This window comes from Amblyraja radiata, unplaced genomic scaffold (assembly GCF_010909765.2).
Source record: "Amblyraja radiata isolate CabotCenter1 unplaced genomic scaffold, sAmbRad1.1.pri scaffold_1209_ctg1, whole genome shotgun sequence".
Taxonomy (NCBI): domain Eukaryota; kingdom Metazoa; phylum Chordata; class Chondrichthyes; order Rajiformes; family Rajidae; genus Amblyraja; species Amblyraja radiata.
In genome coordinates this window covers 1-14,283 of record NW_022630392.1, presented here as the reverse complement: position 1 = coordinate 14,283, position 14,283 = coordinate 1, and the positions used below count along the sequence as shown (strand labels likewise).

General features: G+C 50.0%; 2 protein-coding genes across 2 annotated transcripts; one reads left to right on the top strand and one right to left on the bottom strand.

Moving 5' to 3' along the window:
• Window positions 1–1,354: 1,354 nt before the first annotated feature.
• Window positions 1,355–2,278, top strand: inha (inhibin subunit alpha; the record flags this gene model as incomplete). The annotated part of the gene is made up of 1 exon (XM_033016573.1): window positions 1,355–2,278. A coding segment is annotated over one exon (734 nt), but the record flags the coding sequence as incomplete, so codon positions are not given.
• A 5,344-nt stretch (window positions 2,279–7,622) lies between these two features.
• Window positions 7,623–13,194, bottom strand: LOC116969792 (gap junction gamma-1 protein-like). The gene is given in 3 exon segments (XM_033016574.1): window positions 7,623–8,304; window positions 12,024–12,855; window positions 12,857–13,194. Coding segments are annotated over 3 exon segments (1,143 nt in total). The 5' UTR covers window positions 13,154–13,194; the 3' UTR covers window positions 7,623–8,290.
• Window positions 13,195–14,283: the final 1,089 nt, after the last annotated feature.

The window sequence follows — 14,283 nt, the reverse complement described above, 5'->3', positions numbered from 1 at the left end:
CCACTAGTGGGGGAGAGTCTAGGACCAGAGGGCACAGCCTCAGAATTAAAGGACGTTCCTTTAGGAAGGAGATGAGGAGGAATCTCTTCAGTCAGAGGGTGGTGAATCTGTGAGATTCTTTGCCACAGACGGCTGTGGAGGCCACAAGTCAGTGGATATATTTAATGGCAGAGATAGATAGATTCTTGATTAGTGCGGGTGTCAGGGGTTAAGGAGAGAAACATAGAAAATAGGTGCAGGAGTAGAGGCCATTCGGCCCTTCGAGCCAGCACCGCCATTCAATGTGATCATGGCTGATCATCCCCAATCAGTACCCCGTTCCTGCCTTCTCCCCGTATCCCTTGATTCCTTTGAGCCCTAAGAGCTCTATCTATCTAACTCTCCCTTGAAAACATCCAGTGAATTGGCCTCCACTGCCTTCTGTGTCAGAGAAGGCAGGAGAATTCTCTGTGGAATTCTCTGCCTCAGAGGGCGGTGGAGGCCGGTTCTCTGGATACTTTCAAGAGAGAGCTAGATAGGGCTCTTAAAGATAGCGGAGTCAGGAGATATGGGGAGAAGGCAGGAACGGGGTACTGATTGGGGATGATCAGCCATGATCACATTGAATGGCGGTGCTGGCTTGAAGGGCCAAATGGCCTACTGCTGCGCCTATTGTCTATAGAAAGGGGTAGGGAGGGAGGGATAGATCAGGCATGATTGAATGGTGGAGTAGACTTGATGGGCCGAATTGCCCGTCACTGATGGACGTTCTGACTGTAATGTCTTTAAGAAGGAACTGCAGATAGAAACATAGACAATAGGTGCAGGATTAGGCCATTCGGCCCTTCGAGCCTGCACCGCCACTCAATATGATCATGGCTGATCATCCAACTCAGTATCCTGTACCTGCCTTCTCTCCATACCCCCTGATCCCTTTAGCCACAAGGGCCACATCTAACTCCCTCTTAAATATAGCCAATGAACTGTGGCCTCAACTACCTTCTGTGGCAGAGAATTCCACAGATTCACCACTCTCTGTGTAAAAAATGATTTTCTCACCTCGGTCCTAAAAGATTTCCCCCTTATCCTTAAACTGTGACCCCTTGTTCTGGACTTCCCCAACATCGGGAATAATCTTCCTGCATCTAGCCTGTCCAACCCCTTAAGAATTTTGTAAGTGTCTATAAGATCCCCCCTCAATCTTCTAAATTCTAGCGAGTACAAGCCGAGTCTATCCAGTCTTTCTTCATATGAAAGATGCTGGAAAATGGTCTGAAGAAGGGTTTCGGCCCGAAACGTTGCCTATTTCCTTTGCTCCATAGATGCTGCTGCACCCGCTGGGTTTTGTCTGACTGTGATGTCTCCCTTGTTGCAGGTGTCCCGTGTGATGTCCGGCACGAGGATTTTGTGGGCGACCACAGCTACATTTTCCGCTTGCCCCAAAACGCCCGCAGCCGCCTGGTGACCTCGGCCGAGTTTTGGTTCTACACGGGTCTCCCCGCCACCGCCGACCCGTCCGGCCCCCTGCCCGAACTCTTCTTCCTTCTGGAGGACAGCTTCGTCAGCAGCGCCGAGAGTGTGGAGGTGGAGGGCCAGTGGGCTGTCTTCCACGTCTCCGACCCCCTGCTGCGACACCTCACCCGCAGCGTCCTCCTCCTGCAGGTCAAGTGTGCCTGGTGCCGATGTGGGGGGGAGGAAGATGACCAGGCCAACCTGCCCTTCCTCTTGTCCTCCACCAAGCCCGCCCGGCCCGGCAGGTCGCGGCGTTCCACGGTGCCCTGGTCTCCGGCCTACGTCAACCTACTCCAGCGCCCGCCCAGCCCGGAGCTGATCCACGACGATTGCCACCGCTCGGCCGTCAACATCTCCTTCGAGGAGCTGGGCTGGGGCAACTGGATCGTACAGCCCAGGGACTTCACCTTCTACTACTGTAACGGGACCTGCTCCAACTCAAACCGCCTGACCTCCAGCCTGGGCCTCAAGGTGTGCTGTACCTCCGTGCCCGGCACCATGAAGCATCTCAGGGTCAGGACCACCTCCGACAGCGGCTACACCTTCAAGTACGAGACCATCCCCAACATCATCACCAAAGAGTGCGCTTGCATCTGATCTGCCCAACCCTTATCTCATAGAAAATAGGCTCAAGGAGCAGGCCCTTCATCTCATAGAAGCATAGAAAATAGGCTCAAGGAGTAGGCCCTTCATCTCATAGCAGCATAGAAAATAGGCTCAAGGAGTAGGCCCTTCATCTCATAGAAGCATAGAAAATAGGCTCAAGGAGTAGGCCCTTCATCTCATAGAAGCATAGAAAATAGGCTCAAGGAGTAGGCCCTTCATCTCATAGAAGCATAGAAAATAGGCTCAAGGAGTAGGCCATTCATCTCATAAACACATAGAAAATAGGCTCAAGGAGTAGGCCCTTCATCTCATAGAAGCATAGAAAATAGGCGCAAGGAGTAGGCCATTCATCTCATAGAAGCATAGAAAATAGGCTCAAGGAGTAGGCCATTCATCTCATAGAAGCACAACCATATAACCATTACAGCACGGAAACAGGCCATCTCGGCCCTTCTAGTCCATGCCGAACACTTACTCTCACCTAAGTCCCATCTACCTGCGCTCAGACCATAACCCTCCATTCCTTTCCCGTCCATATAGCTATCCAATTTATTTTTAAAGGATAGAAACATGGAAAATAGGTGCAGGAGTAGGCCATTCGGCCCTTCGAGCCTGCACCGCCATTCAATGTGACCATGGCTGATCATCATGATGAAATCGAACCTGCCTCCACCACTTCCACTGGAAGCTCATTCCACACAGCTACCACTCTCTTGAGTAAAGAAGTTCCCCCTCATGTTACCCCTAAACTTCTGTCCCTTAATTCCCAAGTCATGTCCTCTTGTTTGAATCTTCCCTACTCTCAGTGGGAAAAGCTTATCCACGTCAATTCTGTCTATCCCTCTCATCATTTTAAAGACCTCTATCAAGTCCCCCCTTAACCTTCTGCGCTCCAAAGAATAAAGCCCTAACTTGTTCAACCTTTTTCTGTAACTTAGTTGCTGAAACCCAGGCAACATTCTAGTAAATCTCCTCTGTACTCTCTCTATTTTGTTGACATCCTTCCTATAATTAGGCGACCAAAATTGTACCCCATACGCCAGAATTGGCCTCACCAATGCCTTGTACAATTTTAACATTACATCCCAACTTCTATACTCATTGCTCTGATTTATAAAGGCCAGCACACCAAAAGCTTTCTTTACCACCCTATCTACATGAGATTCCACTTTCAGGGAACTGTGCACAGTTATTCCTAGATCCCTCTGTTCACCTGCATTCCTCAAGCATAGAAAATAGGCGCAAGGAGTAGACCATTCGGCCCTTCCAGCCAGCACCGCCATTCAAATATGATCATGGCTGATCAACCAAAATCAGTACCCCCGTTCCTGCTTTCTCCCCATAATATCCCTTGATTCAAGAATTTCATTGTCCTATCTGGGACACAAGACAATAAACTCTCTTGACTTGACTAGACTGGGCTTGACTTGGTTCTGCTAGCCCTAAGAGCTAAATCTAACTCACCCACTCCGTGGCCAGCTGACGTTCGACTTGGACATTAATAAAATTTGAAATTCTTTCCATAACTCGTAGTTTTGCTCAACGCTTGCGCTCGGAACGCCTAGAACGGCAAGGGTCTCGACCCGAAACGTCGCCCGTTCCTTCTCTCCGGAGACGCTGCCTGTCCCGCTGAGTTACTCCAGATTTTTGTGTCTATCTTCGGTTTGGACCAATGTCTGCAGTTCCTTCTTACACACGGCTGGATATCCAAGTCCACCAACCATTACACAGAGTGGGGAGTCTGTGGATTCTCACAGTGTGGTGAGTCTGTGGATTCTCACAGAGTGGTGAGTCTGTGGATTCTCAGTGTGGTGAGTCTGTGGATTCTCACAGAGTGGTGAGTCTGTGGATTCTCACAGAGTGGTGAGTCTGTGGATTCTCAGTGTGGTGAGTCTGTGGATTCTCACAGTGGTGAGTGTGGATTCTCACAGAGTGGTGAGTCTGTGGATTCTCACAGAGAGTGGTGAGTCTGTGGAATTCTCTGCCTCAGAGGGCGGTGGAGGCCGGTTCTCTGGATGCTTTCAAGGGAGAGCTAGATACGGCTCTTAAAGATAGCGGAGTCAGGGGATATGGGGAGAAGGCAGGAACGGGGTACTGATTGGGGATGATCAGCCATGATCACATTGAATGGCGGTGCTGGCTCGAAGGGGCCGAATGGCCTCCTCCTGCACCTATTGTCTATTACAGCTCCCCTCCCATTCACACACTGACCATTAGGTCCTGAGCCTCCTCCATTGTCAGAGTGAGGCCCAGCGCAACGCCCCCTGCGGCCCAAACGTTTAATTCTCCAATTTGAGGTCACCTCTAACAACCCCCCCCTTTCTACCCCATCCCCATTTCTCCCCCCCCCCTCCCCTTTCCCCCCCCCCCACCCCCCCTGCCTGACCCCTGAGTAACTCAGCGGGTCAGGCAGCATCTGTGGAGAACATGGATAGGTGACGTTTCACAGAGTGCTGGAGTAACTCAGCGGGTCACACACACACACACACACACACATACACACACACACACATATATACACACACACACATACACACACACACACACATACACACACACACACACACACACACACACACACACATATACACACACATATATACACACACACACGCACACACACACACACACACACATATATACACACACACACACACACACACACACACACACACACACATACACACACACACAAAATAACACACCAGAGCTGGTATCTCATTTAATTTCTCTACAAACACAAAGTACAAGGGCCACTCGGTGGGAGAGGCGTGGAGGTGGAGACGGTGCCGCACGGTCTCTCACTGTGCAGGCAGAGTAGAGGACACCTTACGAGCGCAGGACACGGCTGAGGGGCTGTCCCACTGTACGAGGTAATTCACGAGTTCTCCCGAGTTTCTCCCCCGATTCGAGCTCGTGTCATATCCGCCGCGGGTACGTCTGAGCTCGCGGATGTCACGCGGCGGCTCGTAAACCGCTAACGGCAGGTACTCGTGAAACGCGGTGAAGTTTTTTCAAACAGCGCCCGCGGAGAGTGCCCTCCGAGCGGCCATTACCGTAATTCTCCGGGTTCGAATCGGGGGAAACTCGGGAGAACTCCTGAATGACCTCGTACGGCGGGGACAGGCCCCTTGAGGAAGGCCCTCCACCTCAAGCTACCAAACCGAGTGTCCGTGAAATGGAAGAGGCCTATCGCGAAATGTACCGGACTCAAATAAACCGCGCAAACGAACGTTACATGGAACCCAAACAGAGAGATATTCTCAAAACCCAACGGAAACCATTCACCAAAGTAAAAACCCATTCAACATCTAAGACTACGAGGACACATTGGATCAACAATCTACAAACTTTAACCTAAAATATATATATATTAGAAAAAAAGAGTAAACCATACGTTTATCTTTGGTTAATGCACCTTACGGAGGTGAATGGGAAAGATGTTCTTCAGCAGGTCAAACCTAATTCAGAGAGCTCGGGCCTACTGCAGTTGTACAGGGCCCTAGTGAGACCACACCTGGAGTATTGTGTGCAGTTTTGGTCCCCTAATTTGAGGAAGGACAATCTTGCTATTGAGGGAGTGCAGCGTAGTTAATTCCCGGGATGGCGGGACTGTCATATGCTGAGAGAATGGAACGGCTGGGCTTGTACGCCATGTACTGGAGTTTAGAAGGATGAGAGGGTACCTCATTGAAACATATAAGATTAATAAGGGCTTGGACACGCTAGAGGCAGGAAACATGTTCCCGATGTTGGGGGAGTCCAGAACCAGGGGCCACACAGTTTAAGAATAAGGGGTCAGCCATTTAGAATGGAGACGAGGAAACACTTTTTCTCACAGAGAGTTGTGAGTCTGTGGAATTCTCTGCCTCAGAGGGCGGTGGAGGCCGGTTCTCTGGATACTTTCAAGAGAGAGCTAGATAGGGCTCTTAAAGATAGTGGAGTCAGGGGATATGGGGAGAAGGCAGGAACGGGGTACTGATTGTGGATGATCAGCGATGAATCATATTAAATGGCGGTGCTGGCTCGAAGGGCCGAATGGCCTACTCCTGCACCTATTGTCAATTCTCCCCATAATATCCCTTGATTCAAGAATTTCATTGTCCTATCTGGGACACAAGACAATAAACTCTCTTGACTTGACTAGACTTGGCTTGACTTGGTTCTGCTAGCCCTAAGCGCTAAATCTAACTCACCCACTCCATGGCCAGCTGATGTTCGACTTGGACATTAATAAAATTTGAAATTCTTTCCATAACTCGCAGTTTCGCTCAACGCTTGCGCTCGGAACGCCTAGAACTGCAAGTGTCTCGACCCGAAACGTTTCCCGTTCCTTCTCTCCGGAAACGCTTGTTAAAATGGATTGAATCCACACACAATACCCCAGGATGAAGAAGCGAAAACAGGTGTTTATAGACATTTTTGCAAAGAAATTTAAAAAAGAAATAACTGAAATATCACAAATTACCCAATTACAAAGGTGTGCCAAGCTTGTAGCATCATCCCCAAGAATACACGAGGCTGTAATTGCTGCCAAAGTACGGAGTGAAAGGTCTGAATACGGATGTAATGTGATATTTCAGTTATTTCTTTTTAATTACTTTGCAAATATGTCTAAACACCTGTTTTCGCTTCTTCATTCTGGGGTATTGTGTGTGGATTGAAGGATTAAAGAAATGAATTGAATCCACTTTAGAATAAGGCTGTAACGTAACAGAATGTGGACAAAGTGAAGGGGTCTGAATACTTTCTGAATGCACTGTATTTAGTGAAATAGTGAAAGGCTTGGATAGAGGATGTGGAGAGGATGATTCCACTAGTGGGAGAGTCTAGGACTAGAGGGCACAGTCTCAGAATTAAAGGACGTTCTTTTGGGAAGGAGCTGAGGAGGAATTTCTTTAGACAGAGGGTGGTGAATCTGTGGGATGTGCAGAGGAAGTTTCCACTGGTGGGAGAGTCTAGGACTAGAGGGCACAGTCTCAGAATTAAAGGACGTTCTTTTGGGAAGGAGCTGAGGAGGAATTTCTTTAGCCAGAGGGTGGTGAATCTGTGGGATTATTTGCCACAGACGGCTGTGGAGGCCACAAGTCAGTGGATATTTTTAAGGCAGGGATAGATAGATTCTTGATTAGTGCGGGTGTCGGGGGTTACGGGGAGAAGGCAGGAGAATGGGGTTAGGGGGGAGAGACGGCTGAATGGCCTAATTCTGCTCCTGGAACTTACGAAACCCACACAGTCACAGGGGAGAGAACGTGCAAACTCCACACAGGCAGCATCCGAGGCCAGGAAGACTAGCTGTGTCGCTGTACTATAAAATGAATTAAATGATCCTGAAGGGAGCGTTAGGGCTGAGATGAGGTGGAGATACGAGGGAAATATCTAATACATCTTACAGGGCGGGCGGGCACTTTAGGCTCTGAACTAAATGACACGAAATTGGCCAGAAAATAAGGAGAACATCTTTTCCAAAACACCAACGTCCTTGGACAAAAAAAAACATCGACAATAGTTATCGAAGACAATGAAAAAAAAAAGCAAATTCATTTGATCATCGCTCTTACGCAACACCCAACATTCTGGAATGTTCTACAGCTGTAAACAACTAGGATTAAAATTAAAATCAATTGGCAGTCGTTGGACAATAGTGTTTCTTTTACATGGATTAAAAAATAAGAAGAAATGATTAAAAAATCAGCGGCCTGGCAGCGAGCGGCAGGTGGGGGTGGTCGGGATGAAGGTCGGTGATTGGTTAAGGACAGTCTTGGCGTAAGAGTAGAGGTCTCTCGAATACACGTGGAAGATGGAGGTTCTTCCCGGAGGTCCAGGAGAACCTGCCCGAGAGACGCCGTGGCCCCGACCCAGGGTGTGGCTGGTGGAATGTTCCGGAAGGTAGAAGAAGCAGCTGACGGTGCAAGCGTGCCGCCGCCCGTGGTGTGCGGTGTGCGTGTGTGTGGGCATGTTGTCAGATGGCCGCCACCACCACCACCACCACCACTACCACCACCACTCCCGCCCGCCCGCCCGCCCGCTCCAGCCAGCTACGCCGAGCAGTTCCTGTCAAAGATGAAGTTGTCCTCAGTGCTGAGGAGGAGGCAGAGATGAGATGCAAGTCTTTTCCAGTCGAGGTCCCTTTTATTGCTTGAGGCGCTCGGACTTGTCCGAAGCCGGGGATCGAGGAGAGGTTCCGTGTAGATCACCCTCGCAAACCTGCAGGGGGGGGAGGGGGAGAGAGCGAGTGAGAGAGATATAGAGAGAGATGTCTATCCATGCACTGTACACTTGCATTTTAAATATGTATGTCACGTTTTGTGCTTTGGCAACATAACTATGTATTTTTTTATCATGCCCGATAAAGCCAATAAAGTTTTTTAATTGAAATTGAGAGATAGAGATAGATAGAGAGAGATGGAGGAGAGAGAGAGATGGAGAGAGATAGAGGGAGAGAGAGAGAGAGAGAGGGAGAGATGGCCCAACTGCTCCATTCTCTCAGCATATGACAGTCCCGCCATCCCGGGAATCAACCTGGTGAACCTACGCTGCGCTCCCTCAATAGCAAGAATGTCCTTCCTCAAATTAGGGGACCAAAACTGCACACAATACTCCAGGTGTGGACTCACTAGGGCTCTGTACAACTGCAGAAGGACCTCTTTGCTCCTATATTCGACTCCTCTTGTTATGAAGGCCAATTGAAGAGTTGCTGCAGGTCAAAACCTCAATGGCATAAAAGCCCACACTCACAGATGTCAAAGGGTGGCACAGCAGTATAGGCGATGTTCCCAGCTTGGGTTTAATCTGAAAGTTATGCTTGGAAAATGCCTGAGGCAAGATTGTTTTAAAATTCCCATTTAATCCAGTTCCACAACAAGATGATGAATTGCACAGATGTTGCCAGGACTCGAGGGCCTGAGCTACAGGGAGAGGTTGAGCAGGCTAGGACTTGATTCCTACACAGACTTGGGGACATTCATAAGTTCATGTGATAGGAGCAGAATTAGGCCATTCGGCCCATCGAGTCTCCTCCGTCGTTCAATCATTGAAACATAGAAAATAAGTGCAGGAGGAGGCCATTCGGCCCTTCGAGCCAGCACCGCCACTCATTGTGATCATGGCTGATCATCCACAATCAATAACCCGTGCCTGCCTTCTCCCCATATCCCTTGACTCCACTAGCCCCTAGAGCTCTATCTAACTATCTCTTAAATCCATCCAGTGACTTGGCCTCCACTGCCCTCTGTGGCAGGGAATTCCATAAATTCACAACTCTCTGGGTGAAAAAGTTTTTTCTCACCTCAGTCTTAAATGGCCTCCCCTTTATTCTAAGACTGTGGCCCCTGGTTCTGGACTCGTCCAACATTGGGAACATTTTTCCTGCATCTAGCTTGTCCAGTCCTTTCTATAAGAGCCCCCCCCTCATCCTTCTAAACTCCAGTGAATCCAAACCTAGTCTTTTCAATCTTTCCTCATATGACAGTCCCGCCATCCCAGGGATCAGTCTCGTGAACCTACGCTGCACTGCCTCAATCACAAGGATATCATGGCTGATCTATCTCTCCCTCCTCACCCCATTCTCCTGCCTTCTCCCCATAACCCCCGACACCCGTACTAATCAAGAATCACTCTATCCCTTTCTACCTTAAAGGCCATTTGGCCCATCAAGTCTACTCTGGAGTAACTCAGCGGGACAGGCAGCATCTCTGGAGAGAAGGAATGGGTGACGTTTCGGGTCGAGACCCTTCCCTTTATCATGGGTTCCATTCGTTACTGTAAATGGCTCGATTGTCATCATGTATTATAAGGTCATAAGGAATAGGAGTAGAATTAGGACATTCGGCCCATCGAGTCTAGCCCACCATTCAATCATGGCTGATCTATCTCTCCCTCCCAACCACATTCTCCTGCCTTCTCCCCATAACCTGACATTTAATAATTGATCGATTGATGATTGATAAACTGCTATTTGGCAGTATTGATCCTCACAGTACTTGTACGGTGAACATGCTGAATAGAGTCATAGAACGATACAGTGTGGAAACAGGCCCTTCAGCCCAACTAACCCACACCGACCAACATGTCCCAGCTACACTGGTCCCACCTCATAAGGTCATAAGTGATAGGAGCAGAATTAGGCCATTCGGCCCATCAAGTCTACTCCGCCATTCAATCACGGCTGATCTATCTCTCCCTCCTAACCCCCATGCTCCTGCCTTCTCCCCGTAACCCCACGACACCCGTACTCATCAAGAATCTAACTATTGTGTTTAAGAAGGAACTGCAGATGCTGGAAAATCGAAGGTAGACAAAAAAGCTGGCGAAACTCAGCGGGTGCAGCAGCATCTATGGAGCGAAGGAAATAGGCAACGTTTCGGGCCGAGACCCTTCTTCAGACTGATGGCTGATCTATCTATCTCTTTCTACCTTAAAAATACCCACTGACTTAGACAATAGACAATAGACAATAGACAATAGGTGCAGGAGCAGGCCATTAGGCCCTTCGAGCCAGCACCGCCATTCAATGTGATCATGGCTGATCATCCACAATCAGTACCCCGTTCCTGCCTTCTCCCCATATCCCCTGACTCCGCTATCTTTAAGAGCCCTATCTAGCTCTCTCTTGAAAGCATCCAGAGAACCTGCCTCCACAGATTCACCGCCCTCTGACTAAAGAGGTTCTAACTAAACCATTGTTTTAATCTTTGCCACATTATCTGTTGTTTTTCTATCAGCACTGAACATTTTTCTTCTTTATTTAAGGTGTTTGCGGAGTACTACGATCACATATTCTGTTGTGCTGCAGCAACTAAAGGGCCTGTCCCACTTAGGAGATATTTTTTGGCGACTTGGTCGCAGCAGGTGGACGAAAATGTTCAACCTGTTGAAAATCCAGAACAAGGTACGACTCTTTGGGCGACTACTCACGACCGTACAGGCTTCACCCCGCGACATGTCGCCCTGTACGGTCGTGAGTCGTCTCCTCAGTCGCCCAAAGAGTCGTAGCGTCTTTCTGGTCGCCGCTGGATTTTCAACACGTTGAACATTTTCGGCCGCCTGCTGCGACTCATTGAAACATATAAGATCGTTAAGGGTTTGGACACGCTAGAGGCAGGAAACATGTTCCCGATGTTGGGGGGAGTCCAGAACCAGGGGCCACACAGTTTAAGAATAAGGGGTAAGCCATTTAGAACGGAGACGAGGAAACACTTTTTCTCACAGAGAGTGGTGAGTCTGTGGAATTCTCTGCCTCAGAGGGCGGTGGAGGCCGGTTCTCTGGATGCTTTCAAGAGAGAGTTAAAGATAGCGGAGTCAGGGGATACGGGGAGAAGGCAGGAACGGGGTTACTGATTGGGGATGATCAGCCATGATCACATTGAATGGCGGTGATGGCTCGAAGGGCCGAATGGCCTCTACTCCTGCACCTATTGTCTACTGTCTATAGTCTAGACATGATGGGTCGAATGGCCTAATTCTGCTCCTATCAATTATGACCCCCTCTGTAAAAATAAACGATCTCCTTTGAAAGGGGTCCATCAAACCCTTGAACCAATCAACATCCCAGCTTGGAATTACAACTTTGGAATTAAACCGATTTACGGACTGGGTGATGGGTGGGGAGAGAAATGAAGCCGGTATATCATCACTTGCAGGTTTTTTTGGGGTTTTTTAACCGTTTTTGTCTTTTTATTTCTTACGTTTTCCCTGTTTCTTTTACTTATTTACTCTTCGACAACACTCATTTGGTAGTTTAGGGATTGTATTTTTACACGTTCCTAACGTTTCTATTCCATCTTTGCTAAAATGAAAATGGAAGCTGTCCAATAAATGTATTATGTCACATGCCGCGGTTTATACTTTCGTACACGGCTTCTAATAAAAATAAATCCCAGCTGTCACTCAAGAGAGGCCCCTCCTTCCCCGCCCGGGGGAATTACCTGCTTTCTCGGAACAAGCGCCGTCGTTCTCCTGGGCGAAGTTGAGGCGGTTCTGTTCCGCGGCGGTCCCGTTAGACTCTGGGCTGCTGCTCCTGCCGCGACCGTGAGCGGGCCCGTCCCCGTCCCCGCACACCCGGTAGGCCAGGTTGAGTTGCTCCTGGGCCATCTTCAGGTGCCTCTGGACCATGTCGGACATCTCGAAGCTGCCGGGCGCCATGGTCCCGCGGTAAGCGCCGTTGCTGCTGCCCAGCTTGCCCTGCTCCTTGCGCAGGACGGAGTGGTAGCCGGGCGGGGCGTAGGCGCCGCACTTGGGGGCGCTCATGGCCAGGCGGCGCCCGCGCAGCCCGTCCCGGATGCCGCCGCAGCCCAGGTGGACCAGCTCGCACAGGGTGAGGAACAGGCAGAGGCCGCTCACCACGTACATCACCAGCAGGAAGATGGTCTTCTCGGTGGGGCGGGACACGAAGCAGTCGACCGTGTACGGGCAGGGCGACTGCCTGCACACGAACCCCGGGAGGACTTGCACGCCGTAGATGAAGTACTGGCCCACCAGGAATCCCACCTCGAACAGGGTCCTCATCAGGAGGTGGAGGACGTACACCTTCATCAGCCCGTCTTCCTTGATTCGACGCCGGCCGTCGTGCCTGACCTCCACGGCGTTTTTCTCGTCGGGCTTGGACGAGGGCTCGGGTTCGATCTCCTCGCAGACCATGGGGTCTTCCTCGTTGTCTCCCTCCGCTTCCTCATAGTCCCGGGCTGCCCCCCGGTGGACGATGGGCATCTTCTTCCTGGCCCTGGCCCGGACGCCCTGACCTTGACCAGTCCCGGCTCGAGATGCGGTGCATGGCGAAGCCCAGGTAGATGACGGAAGGGACGGAGATGAGGATGATCTGGAAGACCCAGAATCGCACGTGGGAGAGCGGGGCGAAGGAGTCGTAGCACACGTTGTCGCAGCCCGGCTGCAGGGTGTTGCACACGAACTTGCTCTGCTCGTCGTGGTAGATGGCCTCGCCGCCCACGGCCGTCAGCACGATGCGGAAAATCACCAGCACCGTCAGCCACACCTTGCCCACAAACGTGGAGTGGTGGTTGATCTCCTCAAGGAAGCGGGTCAGGAAGCTCCAACTCATCCTGGCCACAGGGGGGCGACAACGAGCGGGCGCGGCTTGACGTCAACAACTTGTTTACGAAAGGGGGGCTGCAGATGCTGGAAAATCGAAAAGGCATCAATCAATCAATCAATCAATCAATCAATCAATCAGTTTGATTCGTCACTTGCACATGAAGAAAAAAAAAACATTTTCACCCAGAGACTTGTGAATTTGTGGAATTCCCTGCCACAGAGGGCATAGAAACATAGAAAATAGGTGCAGCAGTAGGCCATTCGGCCCTTCGAGCCTGCACCGCCATTCAACCCCTGACACCCGCACTAATCAAGAATCTGTCTATCTCTGCCTTAAAAATATCCACTGACTTGTGGCCTCCACAGCCGTCTGTGGCAAAGAATTCCACAGATTCACCACCCTCTGGCTAAATAAATTCCTCCTCATCTGCTTCCTACAGTCTTAGAATAAAGGGGAGGCCATTTAAGACTGAGGTGAGAAAAAACATTTTTCACCCAGAGAGTTGTGAATTTGTGGAATTCCCTGCCACAGAGGGCAGTGGAGGCCAAATCACTGGATGGATTTAAGAGAGAGTTAGATAGAGCTCTAGGGGCTAGTGGGATCAAGGGATATGGGGAGAAGGCAGGCACGGGTTATTGATTGGGGACGATCAGCCATGATCACAATGAATGGCGGTGCTGGCTCGAAGGGCCGAATGGCCTCCTCCTGCACCTATTGTCTATGTTTCTATGAAGTGCAAGTGAAATGAACTTGCCAGCAGCGGTACAGAGAGTTGTGAGTCTGTGGAATTCTCTGCCTCACAGGGGGCGGTGGAGGCCGGTTCTCTGGATGCTTTCAAGAGAGAGCTAGATAGGGCTCTTAAAGATAGCGGAGTCAGGGGATATGGGGAGAAGGCAGGAACGGGGGTACTGATTGGGGATGATCAGCCCTGATCACATTGAATGGCGGTGCTGGCTCGAAGGGCCGAATGGCCTCTACTCCTGCACCTATTGTCTATTGGTACAATAAAAAAAAAGTGCACACACAAAAACACATTAGAAATTTAACACAAACATCCACCTCAGCATTCATCACTGTCCTCAGCGGGTGAGGCAGCATCTATGGAGTGAAGGAAATAGGCGACGTTTCGGGTCGAA